Source organism: Canis lupus, chromosome 35, assembly GCF_011100685.1.
Source record: "Canis lupus familiaris isolate Mischka breed German Shepherd chromosome 35, alternate assembly UU_Cfam_GSD_1.0, whole genome shotgun sequence".
Taxonomy (NCBI): domain Eukaryota; kingdom Metazoa; phylum Chordata; class Mammalia; order Carnivora; family Canidae; genus Canis; species Canis lupus.
In genome coordinates, this window is record NC_049256.1 from 25,459,273 (window position 1) to 25,472,762 (window position 13,490).

Genomic DNA, 13,490 nt, shown 5'->3' on the forward strand with positions numbered 1-13,490 from the left:
GGGGAGCTTATTAGGAATTGCAGGCAGATCCGGCAGGCCCGGCAGGCCTGGAAGAGGGTCCAGGGGAGGGATGTCCAAGCTTATCTTTCGGTTCCCAGGTTCTCTCCCAGACTTGTAGAAACAGGAGTCACCCAATAAATGTCTGAAAGAGAACAAGAAGTTTTAATTTGCAATTATTCTTTTTTTGTTTGTTTCCAAACGTGGAGCCAGAGCTTTTAGATGGCCAAGCTTACGCTTTGTCCAGAATAAAGAAGGCCTTCTACATGCGACAGTTAAATAGGAATATTAAAAGAACGAGAGGGAAGGTCCCTTGACCTATAAATGCTCCATCCTTCGCATATTACCTCTACATCCTTTCCCCTAAGGAATTACGTAATTTATTAGTTATTGGACGGGAATAAAAAGAAACGATGAGTGGTTCTCTTTTCTTCAGCGGCTTTACCTGGTAGAAACATATTAAATTTGCAAACGCGCGAGGAAGAAACAACGCAGGAAAGAAAATTTTCAGCCGAAGAAGAGCCATAACCTGCGCGTCCGCGAAGACGCTCCGACGAAGAGCGAGGTTGCACCGGCCAATCAAAACGTCGAGATGGTGACGAGGTCTTCTTGCCCCGCCCCCAGGCTGACCTAATTTGGAAAACCATCAGGGGTGCTGTTCTCAATCAGGTCCGCAAATATCCTATTTAAAGGGCTGCGTGCCGGCGGAGGAGTCACTTCCTCGGCAACCATGTCTGGTCGCGGCAAGGGCGGGAAGGGGCTGGGCAAGGGCGGCGCCAAGCGCCACCGCAAGGTGCTGCGCGACAACATCCAGGGCATCACCAAGCCCGCCATCCGGCGGCTGGCCCGGCGCGGCGGCGTCAAGCGCATCTCGGGCCTCATCTACGAGGAGACCCGCGGGGTGCTCAAGGTGTTCCTGGAGAACGTGATCCGGGACGCCGTCACCTACACGGAGCACGCCAAGCGCAAGACGGTCACGGCCATGGACGTGGTCTATGCGCTCAAGCGCCAGGGCCGCACCCTCTACGGCTTCGGCGGCTGAGTGCGCCGCATCCGCCATTCTCGTAAACACCAAGGCCCTTTTCAGGGCCGCCCACGAAGTTATTTAAGGGGCTGTTGTGCTTGGTGTAAATTGTTAGGGTTACGGAGGTTCCCTCCGTATTACGTACGGGACTTCTGCATAGTATGATCATTAACGTTTATGCAGGGGTTTGCTCATGATGGGATAGCGCCACAGGAAAGTAATTTTTTGCAAAATGTTTTAAAGTCCATTACGTAAAGTGAAGTGGCTTTGGGGGAGTTTTACCGACTAATTGGTAGGTCACCGAAGGTACTTTGGAGGATCCTCGGTGTCCGCGGGAGGTAAACTGAAGGGGCGGGAGTTTCAGGGCAATATTTCCGTTGGCTAAAAAGGGTTGAATAGCTGTCCCCGGAACTGTAGGAAAAACCTTAACTTTTTTTTTTTTAGCCTGCTGAATGCCAGGCGCTCGGGATCGCAGGGCCAGTTCTGGACCGATTCGAGCAGAGCTCGGGACCTGCGGGCGGCCTGGCGGAGTCGGGTCAGCCCTCTCGTGGGCGTGGCCGCTGCACTCGGGACTTGAGGCCTTGCCAGGCCAGTGAGGCGTTTCCCGGCGCTGCAGCTCCAGCCTGAAAGCAAACTGGCCTCCATACCCAAGCAAGCACGGGCTGTGGTTGATTTCTATACAACTTTAAACCACTATGTTTATTCATTTCCCATTGTTGTCAGAGGCCCAATTACGTAAATGAGTTTAGAAAGGCTAGGCCCTAGTGAGTTATCTGTAGTACAAACTTGTATATTAAAGATTATCTATGCAAGATTGCATATACAAGTTTTGTACTGGGCTTTGTTCAAGGTTGCCCCAAACACCCAAGGCCCAAAATAAGATTAACACCATGAATTTAATATAGTAATCTTTAGGAGTGCTAAATCCCCAATTAAGTGAAAGCAGAAAAACTAATTTTGCTTAAAATGAGAAATGCTTTAACTTGGACCTTGGAGAACCTAATAATAGTTTTTGTGATTTAGTTCAGTTTGGACCTTAACTTGGCAGCTGCAATATTTCCATAAAGGTTTAATATCTCTCAGCTTGTGGAACACAATTTGGACAAGCCTACACACTCCCTTCATAAAATACATAGAATTAGGGGCACCTGGGTGACTCAGTGGTTGAATGTCTGACTTGGGCTCAGGTCATGATCCCTCAGTTCTGGGATGGAGTCCCACATGGGGTTTCCACAGGGAGCTTGCCTGTGTCTCTCATGATAAATAAAATCTTAAAAAAAAAAAAAAATTAAAATTGTATTCGACTAAAGCTATTATCAAACCAATTTCTTAAATGTGACTACAGTATTTTGGGAATGAGAATGTTATTTCAGTATGCTTTCAACTGTAAACTTAATATTACTTTTTACCAAATGAAAAACTCCCTCAATGACTTAAAATCCCCCAGTCCAAATCGTTATTGGATTCCCAGGTACTGACCCCCAGAAAGTTGTAGACAGTTAGGAAACCCTACTTAGTACAACACCGAATAAAAGATCAAACTGCAACGTAACCACTCAGAAAGAAGTCTGGTTTGTGCAGAGCTACCTCCATGCATTCCTCGACCTTAAGCATTAGTCTGCCCGGAGAAGTATGGAGGTTACCCAAGGCCATGTGCCCTACTCTAACTATAGTGTGCAGCAACCCACTTTTCGACGAGGCAAAGGACTTTGAAATAGATCCTTTCTACTTCTAAGAGACCTCATGAGCGACCGTATAGAAGCTTCTACAAGTTCAGTGCCATGCCGCTTTTAAAGCACTTGGAGTGGCTCTTAAAAGAGCCTTTGGGTTCGTTGAGGGGACTTGCTCTGGCTCACTTCTTGGACACCGCCTTCCGCGGGTTGACCTTCTGCTGGTTGAGCCTGGGCTTGGCCGCCTTGGGTTTCCCAGTGGGGGCCTTGCCTGGGCTCTTCCGGGGCTGTTTGTCTTTGGCGCCTTTGGCCTTCCTGCCACTACAAGCAGCCTTCTGTGCGCCTGCCCCCCCGGGCTTCTTGGCTTTGTTGGTCTTGGCAGCCTTCGGAGACTTGGAATCCCTGGACAAGACCAGCCTCTTGGTCTTGGTGGAAGGCGGCCTCTTGACCCTGCTCTTGGCAGGTGTAGGAAGAAGAGCCTTCTTGCTGAGCTTGAAGGAGCCCGAGGCGCCGGTGCCCTTGGTCTGCACCAGGGTCCCCTTGCTCACCAGGCTCTTGAGGCACAGCTTGATGCGGCTGTTGTTCTTCTCCACGTCGTAGCCGGCGGCCGCCAGCGCCTTCTTGAGCGCGGCCAGGGACATACCTGCTCGCTCCTGGGACACGGAGAGGGCTTCCATGATCAACTTGGACACAGAGAGGCCTGGGGCCTTGGGGGCGGCCTCTGGTATGCCCCCTGGTTTCCTCCCTCTCTTCTTGGCTGAAGGATTCTCCATAGAAGCCAAAGCAGTGCCAGCTGCGACCGCTGGAACCGTCTCAGACATCACAAGAAGACAAGCTAACGGCACCGGCCTTGAAAAGCGTGAAACGTCTCAGGACCTCAAGCCCTTATATAGGGCAGGGCGTGCTGTGATTGGTTCATCCCCCAGCCTCGCCCCGCCCCCCGGGGAAGGAGCGTTTGTGTTTGTTTCACCCCCCAAAATGGGATCCCACACAAATCCTCTGGGCAGCATCGCCCAGGCTTTGCTGCTGGATGATCCGTGGAGACTCGGGTTTCCCAGGCCTGTTCACTTTTTCATGAGAAATGATCCCCAAGGCCAAAACAATTACAATAAGGCTCCCAATTTTCAGCCAACCTTAAGGAGAAGAAGAAAATATCCTCTTTTCCTTGTGAATTTAAAAGTAATTTTGAGGACGAGGCTTACCTTAGCTCTTCTGAGTGGTTTTCCAAACAGCTGGCTTGCAATCGGTGGAGAAAATAAATTATTCACACACTGATTTTTTATTGAAAATTATTTATGTATGTGAAGCAAGTAACACAGACCTCTTAAATGTCTCACTGTGTGCTTAAAAGATACTTGTAGAATTGCCAGAAAACTGCAGAGTACGACTTTACTTGGGCAAACACAATCTAATAAGCCATAATCTCCAGGCATGTGGGTTGTGATTAAACCAGGTCCCCCATCCCCGTGGCTTGATAAAACACCCTCAAGAATGCAGTAAGTAACGTGGATCTAACACACAATACCTCTGTAGCCCAAATCAGGTCACCTCTGTGGCTGGTGTCCTCAACTGATTTTTGCTTCCGATTTCATTAAGTCAAACCCCACCCCCACCTCAACCCCCTCCACCTCCTGAATGCCAAGCACACACACAGAGTAACTCTAAGAAGGGGGTCGGGAAGTGCTCAGTGAGAACTAGAGATCCAGATCTCTAGGAGGACTGGGCTGGCAGATGTGCCTCCGAAGCAGGAGAAGAATTATTGGAACAGGATCCAGGATACTTCTTTGGGCTTGTCCTAGAACTTGCCTTTGTAAGGGATCCAGATGGCAGTTTATTCATCATGGCCAGACCTTCCAGGAGGATATTGAGAGAGCAATGCAAAGTGGCCAAAGCTCAGGCTTCAGCAGAGGAAAATCCCAAAAGGACCATCTTGTGGAGACCCCCAAATGTTTGCATGAGAAATTTGTTATTCTACAGGCGGGGGAAGTTTTTAAGAAGAGGATCTGTGTATTTTTTTTTTTCTTGTGGTTGTCTTGTTTTTTAGATTTTTCACATAAAAACTAATTATTGGAAAGGAGCCAATGTCAGAGGTTATAGTCTGTTGTAATAGTCTCAAAAGAAAGACAAGGGCTTCACCTAAGGAGACAGTGTGAGGAAGGAGAGTAGGTTTGAAATATTTGTGAGGCAGATATCAAATGAGACTTTCCAACTTCTGGTTGCAAAGTGAGGTAGCAAAGTCTCTGCCTCTCTTTGTCTCACGGGCACATGCTTATATACACACCTGAAACAAAAATTCAGAAAACAATACCAACTTAAGTGCTTGCATTCTGATGTATTATAATCTATTTTTTAAAATGCTGGTTGCAAACTGTGGGATTGATTTCCCAACTAACGCACTAATGTGACCCTAAGTTTGAAAAATCTTTCTTCAAAGGCAGGTTACAGGTGCGTCTTACTGAGGACCCTATGTTTTAACATGTGTTTGGTTTTTCTAATCCTCTGTGACCCCTGAGTACTTGTACTTAGGAGCCAGGTTGTGAAGTGGATTGATCCTTATAATTATAGGCTTACAGAATATAGCATTCCATTGCTTTAAAAGTAACAAAGAATTGAAGAATTAAAAAAGTTATTACATTCCATAATTTAAGAGCCAGAGAAAGAACCATGATTCATATTTTGCATTAGAAGTCTTAGAGCTTCCATACACATACACACATAGTGCTTATTACTCTTTGTCAGTCATCATCCCAAGTTTTTCCCCTTCAAAAAATGAAAAAATATAGAAACTAACTTTATAGTTAAGAAATTGAGTAACAGAAAAGTCAGAAAACTTGCCAAAGTTCTTAGAGTTAAGATGCAGGATGCTTTCACTTCAAAAGGCTCTGGCTATGTATATCACCCCTGCTGGGTCTTTTTTCTTTTTTCCTTCCTCTTAATATGTCAGAACTATTGTTCATGTAATCACATTTTTATAGCATTTGTGTGTGTGTGTAGCAATTCTGTGATTTTATTTTGGAAAGTTTTCTATTGTGGGAATGTCAACCTTCTTGAACTTTCATTACTAAAATAATACTGCTGTAAACATTTCCTTAGATCAACTTTCACTAGCCTAACTTCTGAACTTCTGAATAATGAAGTAAGGAAAACAGTCACAAAATAAAAGAACTGTTTTCTTTTTAAAATATAATAAATTTATTCTCTCATGATATGGAAACTGTACAGCCCATTTTTAATATTAATTTAACATTCTAGTGCATTGTTTTAAAAAATGTTTACTCTAGGGGCCTCTGGGTAGCTCAGTCAATTAAATGTCTATCTTCAGCTCAGGTCATGATCTCAGGGATCTGGGATGGAGCCTGGAGTCAGGTTCCCTACTCAGCAGGGAGTCTGCTTCTCCCTCTCCCTCTGCCACTACCCTCACTCGTGTGTGTGTGTGTGTGTGTGTGTGTGTGTGTGTGTATTCTCTCTCTCTCTGTCAAATAAATAAAATCTTTTAAAAATGTTTACTCTATATTTCTCTATGTATATGTGTGTGTAACTAATATAAAAGTACCTATAGATTTTCACTCTGTTCAGTGAGATTAGCAGACATTCACCTACCAACCTTGTCTACCCTACCCTACAGGCTTCTTGGATTTTCCTGGTATCTAAGATTTAGGCCTACCTTTTAAAACTTATCCCTTTTTCATATGTTTCCTCTTTTTGCAATAGCTATTTTTGAACTTTGTATTTGGTTTTCATTTATGTTTAATAAACATTATTTCACACTAAACCTTATCTCTTTTTCAAATGATCTCTTCATTTTTGAATCATTCTATTTTGATTATTTGTTCAGGTATTGAGTAATTATTTTGTTTGTTTTGTAAAAAGGGCATGTGTACAATTCCATGGTTTGTAAAAGTTGTCTCTACAATCATTAGGTATTAAATATCAAATGCAGAGATGATGCTGTTCCACAAAATTGACATTTTTTAAATAAAGAAATAAATATTACTTGGTCTGTAAACTAAAGAAATTACCATTTTCCTTATTTGGGAGATAAGAGTTAAATATACACAATGACAACAATTATTTGGTGCCAAAATCAGTGCCCAAAACAATAATCTGCCCAAGGTTTCAAGACGGAGAAATCCCTCCCTTTGAGAGGGGGCAGGGAAAATGTCCTCTGTTGAGTCACAGGGACCTGACTGTGACTGGTCCTGGTTCAGGACCAGGTTCAGTCTGTTTCCACTTCTCCTTATGAAACAGCACACCTTCAGAAGGAGCTCTGGAAACTTCTCAGAAGACAGAGGAACTAACCCAGTGCCATCTAATTAGAAAGCACAGGAAGAGCCAGACCTCCAAGAAAAGCTATTTGCATAACTGGAAAACCCCTGGAGGAGCCATTGAGGTCATCTTATTTTTGTTCTTCCTGACATTCGGGCCTCTCTTACTAGCTATTTATGTGTAAACAAAGACAGGTACTCATTTCATGCTGTTTCTTAATTTGTGACCCATATGTATAATGCAAACACCATAAACTTATATCTAAAACCTTTCTGTGAACAGGTCATCGCTAGGTGACTGAAATGATTTTCCCAAGCTACATGGATGCTAACAAGCCAGTCTTTGAAAGTAGGGAGACACAAGCATTATCACTTGGAGTGAATTTTTTGTTGCACTTTAATACAGAATATGGAATCACCAGAAAAAAAGCAGGAAGTCTTTTTTTTAAATTTCCCAATAATGATCTGGTAGACTCAGATGGCACATGCCTATTTCCCCTTGATCCTTTACCCCTTCTTCCAACCTGGGGTGTAGATTTGCCCTCCCAAGGAGTTAAAGAGAACCATGAAGTTGAAAACTACACAGAGGATGAAAACTGCATGATTGAGAGCAAGGATACTAGAAGAAACCTGAATGCTTGGGTAGAATTGGCAGTTCCCCACGGAGCTTGACAAACCAGCTGAGCTCTCCTGCTAATTGGGAAAAACAAATCTCTTTCTGGTTAACGCACTATTACATGGATTTCTGTGAAAGGTAGCCCAATACATTCAAAATTGATTCAGTGGATGGTACCTTTCCATGAGCAGGCAAATTTCATGGGACTGGGATTTTGGTCTACCATGCATATTACTGAATACTTCTAGAACAATGCCTAGTATGTGGGAGGGGCTCATCTATGCAGACCTATTGGGTGGATGGATGGACATATAGTCAATTCAATTTCCATCTTTATCTCCTATGTTTCTTCTATTTTTAAAAGAATATACATTTTAGGGGTGCCTTAGGCAGTTAAGCTCCCAACTCTTGGTTTCAGCTCAGGTTGGTATCTTAGGGTCATGAGATCAAGCCCAGGGTGAGGCTCCATGCTCAATGCGAAATCTGCTTGAGATTCTCTGCCTTCCTCTGCCCTCCACCCACCCTCCCTCTCTCCCAAATAAATAAATACATCTTTTAAAAATATAGTAAAAAGGAACACCTTGGTGGCTCAGTGAGCATCTGCCTTTGGCTCAGGTCATGATCTAGGGGTACTGAGATTGAGTCCCACATTAAGCTCCCCGCAGGGAGCTTGCTTCTCCCTCTGCCTATATCTCTACCTCTCTCTGTGTGTCTCACATGACTAAATAAATAAAATCTTTAAAAATATATAGAGTAAAAAAAAAACATTTTCTATATATCTTTCCAGTTTATTTGCCTGTCTGATGCACTACTCTAGGACCAGTTTGAGAGCCTATCTACCACACATACAAACCCCAATGCTGTAAGAATATCTTTAGGCTTTGTATCATTTTCCACTGGGTAGGCAAAAGTGGTTTTGCACATAATTTTCATTTGAGTTTTGCATGAAGTTCAATGTTTTTCAAACATGAGCAGCCATAGCATATTTATTTAAGATTAAACATCCATCTTCTGATGATGAGTCTTAGTTTACTGCTGGCTCTGGAAACATGTGGCTCTTGGCCCTCAGACGCTGTTGTCTGCATGCTGGAGCCCTGGCCTTGGAATAAGAACTGGGTAAGCTTCCAACCTTGCCTGTTTCTGACTCTTGTGATCGTAGCCAAATATAATTTTATTTCTCTGAGTTTTCTTCCTTTCCTTTCCTTGTCTGTGAGTCACAGCAAATGCCACTGTCTTAGTCTGTTGAGGCTACTAGAATAAAATATTATAGATTGGGTGGCTTAAACAGTAGACACTTATTTTCTCATAACTCTGGAGACTTGAAATCTGGAATCAGGGTGCTAGAATGGTCAAATTCTAGTGAGAGCTCTTAGCCTAGCCTATATGGCTGCCTTCTCGCTCTGTACTCAAATGGGTTTTCTCTGCTACATGCATGCCGGAACTATCTTCCCCTCTTCCTCTTAAGGCCATCAATCTTATTTGACTAGGACCTCACTTTTATAACTTCTTAAACTCAAATACTTGCTAAAGCCTATCCCCAGATAGAATCACATTGGAATTAGGGCTTCAACATATGAATTCTGGGGGGACATATTTCAATCAACACTAGACACCTTTCTCATGGAGTCATTAGGAGGCTTGTAAGAGACAATGCAGATAAAAGTAGGTTCAGTTACACACACAACCAAATGTAGCTTATTATTCCAGTATAGTCCTGAACAGAGGAGGCACCTGCTAAATACCAATTTTTGGTCTTAACTTCAGAGCCTGCTTACTCTACATATGGTGTCTTTCCATGGAATGATTGTGATCATGAGCAGCAGTTCATTTCTTATGGGATCATGGCTAATGAAAACATGGGGGGAAAGTACCCTCACTAATAATGAAGGAAATGACACTTAAAAAAAAATTTTTTTTTACCCTGTCAAGCTATTGATGCTTAAAAAAAAATTATCAGTGTAAATACATGTGCTGTAAAATAGAGATTTTCATAATATGTTGAGTTTATAATTGGCATGGTCCTTCTGGATGGCAATTTGGTAATGTTTATATTAAGAGTCTTAAAAAATGTTGTGACCTTGTGATTTAGTGTTTCTATTTCTAAAAGTCTATCTTAAAGAGATAATCACATATTTTTAAAAAGATATGTGATCTGTTTGATCTATAATGCATAAAAATGAAACTCAGAGGGTGTCTGGTTGGCTTGATCAGAGGGGTATGTAACTCTTGATCTCAGGATCATGAGTTCAAGCCCCACACTGGGTGTAGAGATTACTTTAAAAAACTTTGAAAAACTGGGACACCAGAGTGGCTTAGCAGTTGAGCATCTGCCTATGGCTCGGGGTGTGATCCCAGGTCTGGGGATCAAGTCCTGCATTGGGCTCCCTGCTGGGAGCCTGCTTCTCCCTCTGTCTGTGTTTCTGCCTCTCTCTGTGTGTCTCTCATGAATAAATAAATAAAATCTTAAAAAAAACTTTGAAAAAAAATTTTTAAAAACTGAAACTCAATCTAAATAGCTAATAACAGAGGACTGTTTATGTAATTAATGATATATCCATTAAAAATTGTGTTTCTAAGTAAATTACCTAGAAAATCATATATGTGCATATACGGCATGATACTGAATATACTTTATGCACTATAGGTGTATCATATGTATTCACATTCACCTATACGTATTTGTCATTTATATATTAAAAGGAGATACTAAGTTATTTTAATTTTCTTTATATATTTCTCTTTTTACAAAATTCTACAATAAACATTCAACATTTTTATACTTGGAAAAAAATATTTTAGCCAGGTTCTTACTGATCCTTCCATGATTGTTAAAAATATTTCCATTTATCTTCTTATAGCATCACTTGTTGTTGTATGGGTGAGATGCAATGATGTTTAGCAATGAGCAGTGGTTGGTAAAGATGTCTAAAATCTGTCTGCTCCTCCTATGAAAAGAGAAAGACTGAATGATCAATTGAATTCTATAATTCATCAGTTACCTAATATCGTACTTGACTCTGAGAACAACAGCAATAATGAGGATGGCTAATTTCACAGGGAGTTTGTTCTATGCTAGGCAGTGTCCTAAGCACTTTATAGATACCAATGCATTTAATCTTGCAGCAACCTTAGGAGGTACCTAGTAGGTCATTCTCTCTGCTGTGTAGATGAGAAAATTAAGGTTGCATTTCTCAGATGATACAGCTGTTGGATGGTGACTCTCAGTAGTAAACTCATACCATTTGGTGCTGGAGTCTTATGTATACTCTTAAGTAAAGGATGAATATGGTCTAGCTAGTGTCCTTTAAGTTACATTTGAGCTAAGTCTTTTTATTTTTTTTAAGATTTTATTTATTTATTTATTTGAGAGAGAGAGAGGGAAAAAGAAAGAGTCCACACAAAGCAGAGGGAGGGGCAAAAGGAGGGACAAGCAGAGTCCCTGCTGAGCAGGGAACCCTCCTGGGGCCTCAATCCCAGAACCCTGGGATCATGACCTGAGCAAAAGGCAGATGCTTAACGAACTGAGCCACGCCGGCGCCCCTGAGCTAAGTCTTGCATGGAGAATAGAAATTTGTCAGGTTAGGGCTTTTCACAAAGACGACATGGTGACAAAGGCCAGGTGGATGGAGATTGTCTAAGGTGGGGTGCTTGAGGGTGAGCACTCAGCTTGAACTGCCTGTGAGGGATGAGGAAGGTCCTTATAGGACCACAGGTTACAGTTCAAGCTTGTTATTCCCACACGGAGCCATTGAAACTGTTCCCAGAAGCCACCCTTCTCTCAGCTGCTCATCCCTCTGGGCTGCTAACAGATGAGGTCATCCCCAATAGCTGTTAAATAAGTTAAATGAAACATATCTGATGGAAATGTACCCAAATAACTGCTTAGTCTGTTTCTTGGATGTTATAAAATGCACTTTTCCTCCTCCTCTTGACAAGCAAACAAAGGCAAACCTGATTTATCCTCTACAGGTGGCCAAATCCCATGCAAGAAAATGTATGCAGGGTTTGCTCAGTAGAGAATCCCATTTTATACTTGTGGACTGATACGTTACTTGGGCCGGGAGATAGGGGTTTCTGTGGCAAGTGTTTGCATGCCTGGCAAATCTAAGGACTCCTAATTATAACCCATGCTTGACAAAGTTAGCACCAAGGTGATCATTTCATTTACAAAGACAAAGATTTTTTGCTGCCTGTTTTGTATGCACTTATAAAAGTGCGATGGGAGTCACATTTCAGTAGAGTTTAAGAAGCAGAAGCTGGTGGCAGTGGTGGGGTGGGCAAGGGGAAGGCAGGCTTCTGCTTAGCTAGTAAGGGGCAGTCTCCCCCCACAAACCACTGACCAACTAACTCTGCAGACTCCAGATGTGACTCCTGATGTTCCCATAGTACATAGCAGAATTATTGTGGCTTCAAGTACAGTGATCTCAACAATGCTGAGTGCCACATGTTGTCTTAAACACTGTTGAAAAAGCCCCAGATTTAAAGCCTGTGCTAGAGGGAACCACAGCCCTCCGTGTCCTCACACTCACACACAACCTCACAAGCTCACACTAAAATGAAGACACTGACCTGAGTACCAGAAAAGGAGGGATAGGCACTCAGAGCACTCCAAAGGTAGAAGAACAGGGCTTCGATTTCACCTCCTCCCTCCATTACTGGTTCTTCTTGCAAGGGCTTCATCCCTATATGCTTTCTGGCTAACGTGTTATTTTTGGGGAATTCATTGAGCTCATAGAGTAAACATTTGGAATGGTGCCTGGGACACACTAAGTGCTACCCCAGGGCCCGCATCTATGGTTAGAGTAAGCGTGTTTGTTAGTGAAAATATAAAAATTGCATTTACTGCCATGCCTGAGCCACTTTTCCCTGCTCTCTCCCGTCCCTCCCCATCCTGTTTACTCCTTTCTCACATGCTGTATAATGACGTATCATAACAATTGTTTGTTGTTTGTCTTCTGCAGCCGAGATGTCAGCTCCCCGATAGCAGTGACTTTCCAAGGAGACAGTCACTGAGAATGGAGGAAGAGGCAGAGGATGGATGGTCCTTCAGGGCAGGGGGGCGGGGGGAGAAAAGGAAGAATTTCCCTACTTATGTCCTCCCAACTCTGTCCTCATTCTCTCTGTGCTGGCCCTTGGCACTGGCTGATGAAAAGCCACTGTGGGCCCCCCAAAGGGACAGAAGGGTGAGAGGAATAGGGAAGGGGAGGAGAGGGTACCAAAAGGGAACTGGACCTTATGATTCCTGAGCTTGCTTGCTCCGCATCAATCAGCTACTTTTCTGCCGGTCCACATAGCTCATCTACAGTCAGTCCCCTGTTTCTCTGGCAAGTCTGTGCTGCTGTCACTGAGTTCTGGGCAAACTAATGTGGACACTTCCAGGCCCGGCCCCCAAAACCCTCGTTCTGTCTGCTGGCTGGATGTCAAGGCTCCAGCAAGGACCCCTAAGACCCGAGAATATCTGAGACACAAGCTGGAAGGAAACCGTCTCTGAGAGCCATGGAGCCAAGCCCCATCACCTTTGTGACAGGATATTATATGATATCATGTAAATGGTTGACAACTGTTACCACAGTTCACCACTGAGCACTAGGAATCTGTTTCTTACAACAGAAAGTATCACATACCTTGTTTTGACCTGAGGGTCGTCTAATGAAGCATACTCAACATTGCCATTTGTAGTAGTAGCACCTTGATCCTAGATCTGGTCTCCTAGTCAATGATGAGCAAATATTATCCCCCAACAAACACTGGGCATAACAGCTTCCACCCTACATGCAGGTGCCTTCAAGCCCCACATACACTGGGGCCTCCTGCCTGGAGTCATTATGTCTTTCAGTTTTATCATCCCAGAGTCCCACCTCCCAGGGCGAAGGGATTTTGTGATTTTATTCATGATATACACATGTGAACTTGGTACA

The 13,490-nt window shown here is 43.2% G+C and overlaps 1 protein-coding gene across 1 annotated transcript in view; it reads right to left on the bottom strand.

Annotated features, from left to right (window-relative positions):
* The window catches only part of H1-6 (H1.6 linker histone, cluster member), a 21,639-nt gene continuing 8,149 nt past the window's right edge, over nucleotides 1-13,490 (bottom strand). Inside the window, exons 2-3 of the mRNA XM_038584342.1 lie at nucleotides 443-4,972; nucleotides 1-142 (exon numbers count right to left, since the gene is read on the bottom strand). Of these exons, the coding sequence (XP_038440270.1) occupies nucleotides 2,874-3,512 (639 nt within the window). The 5' untranslated portion in view covers nucleotides 3,513-4,972 and the 3' untranslated portion in view covers nucleotides 1-142; nucleotides 443-2,873. The remainder of the gene's footprint in view (nucleotides 143-442; nucleotides 4,973-13,490) is intronic.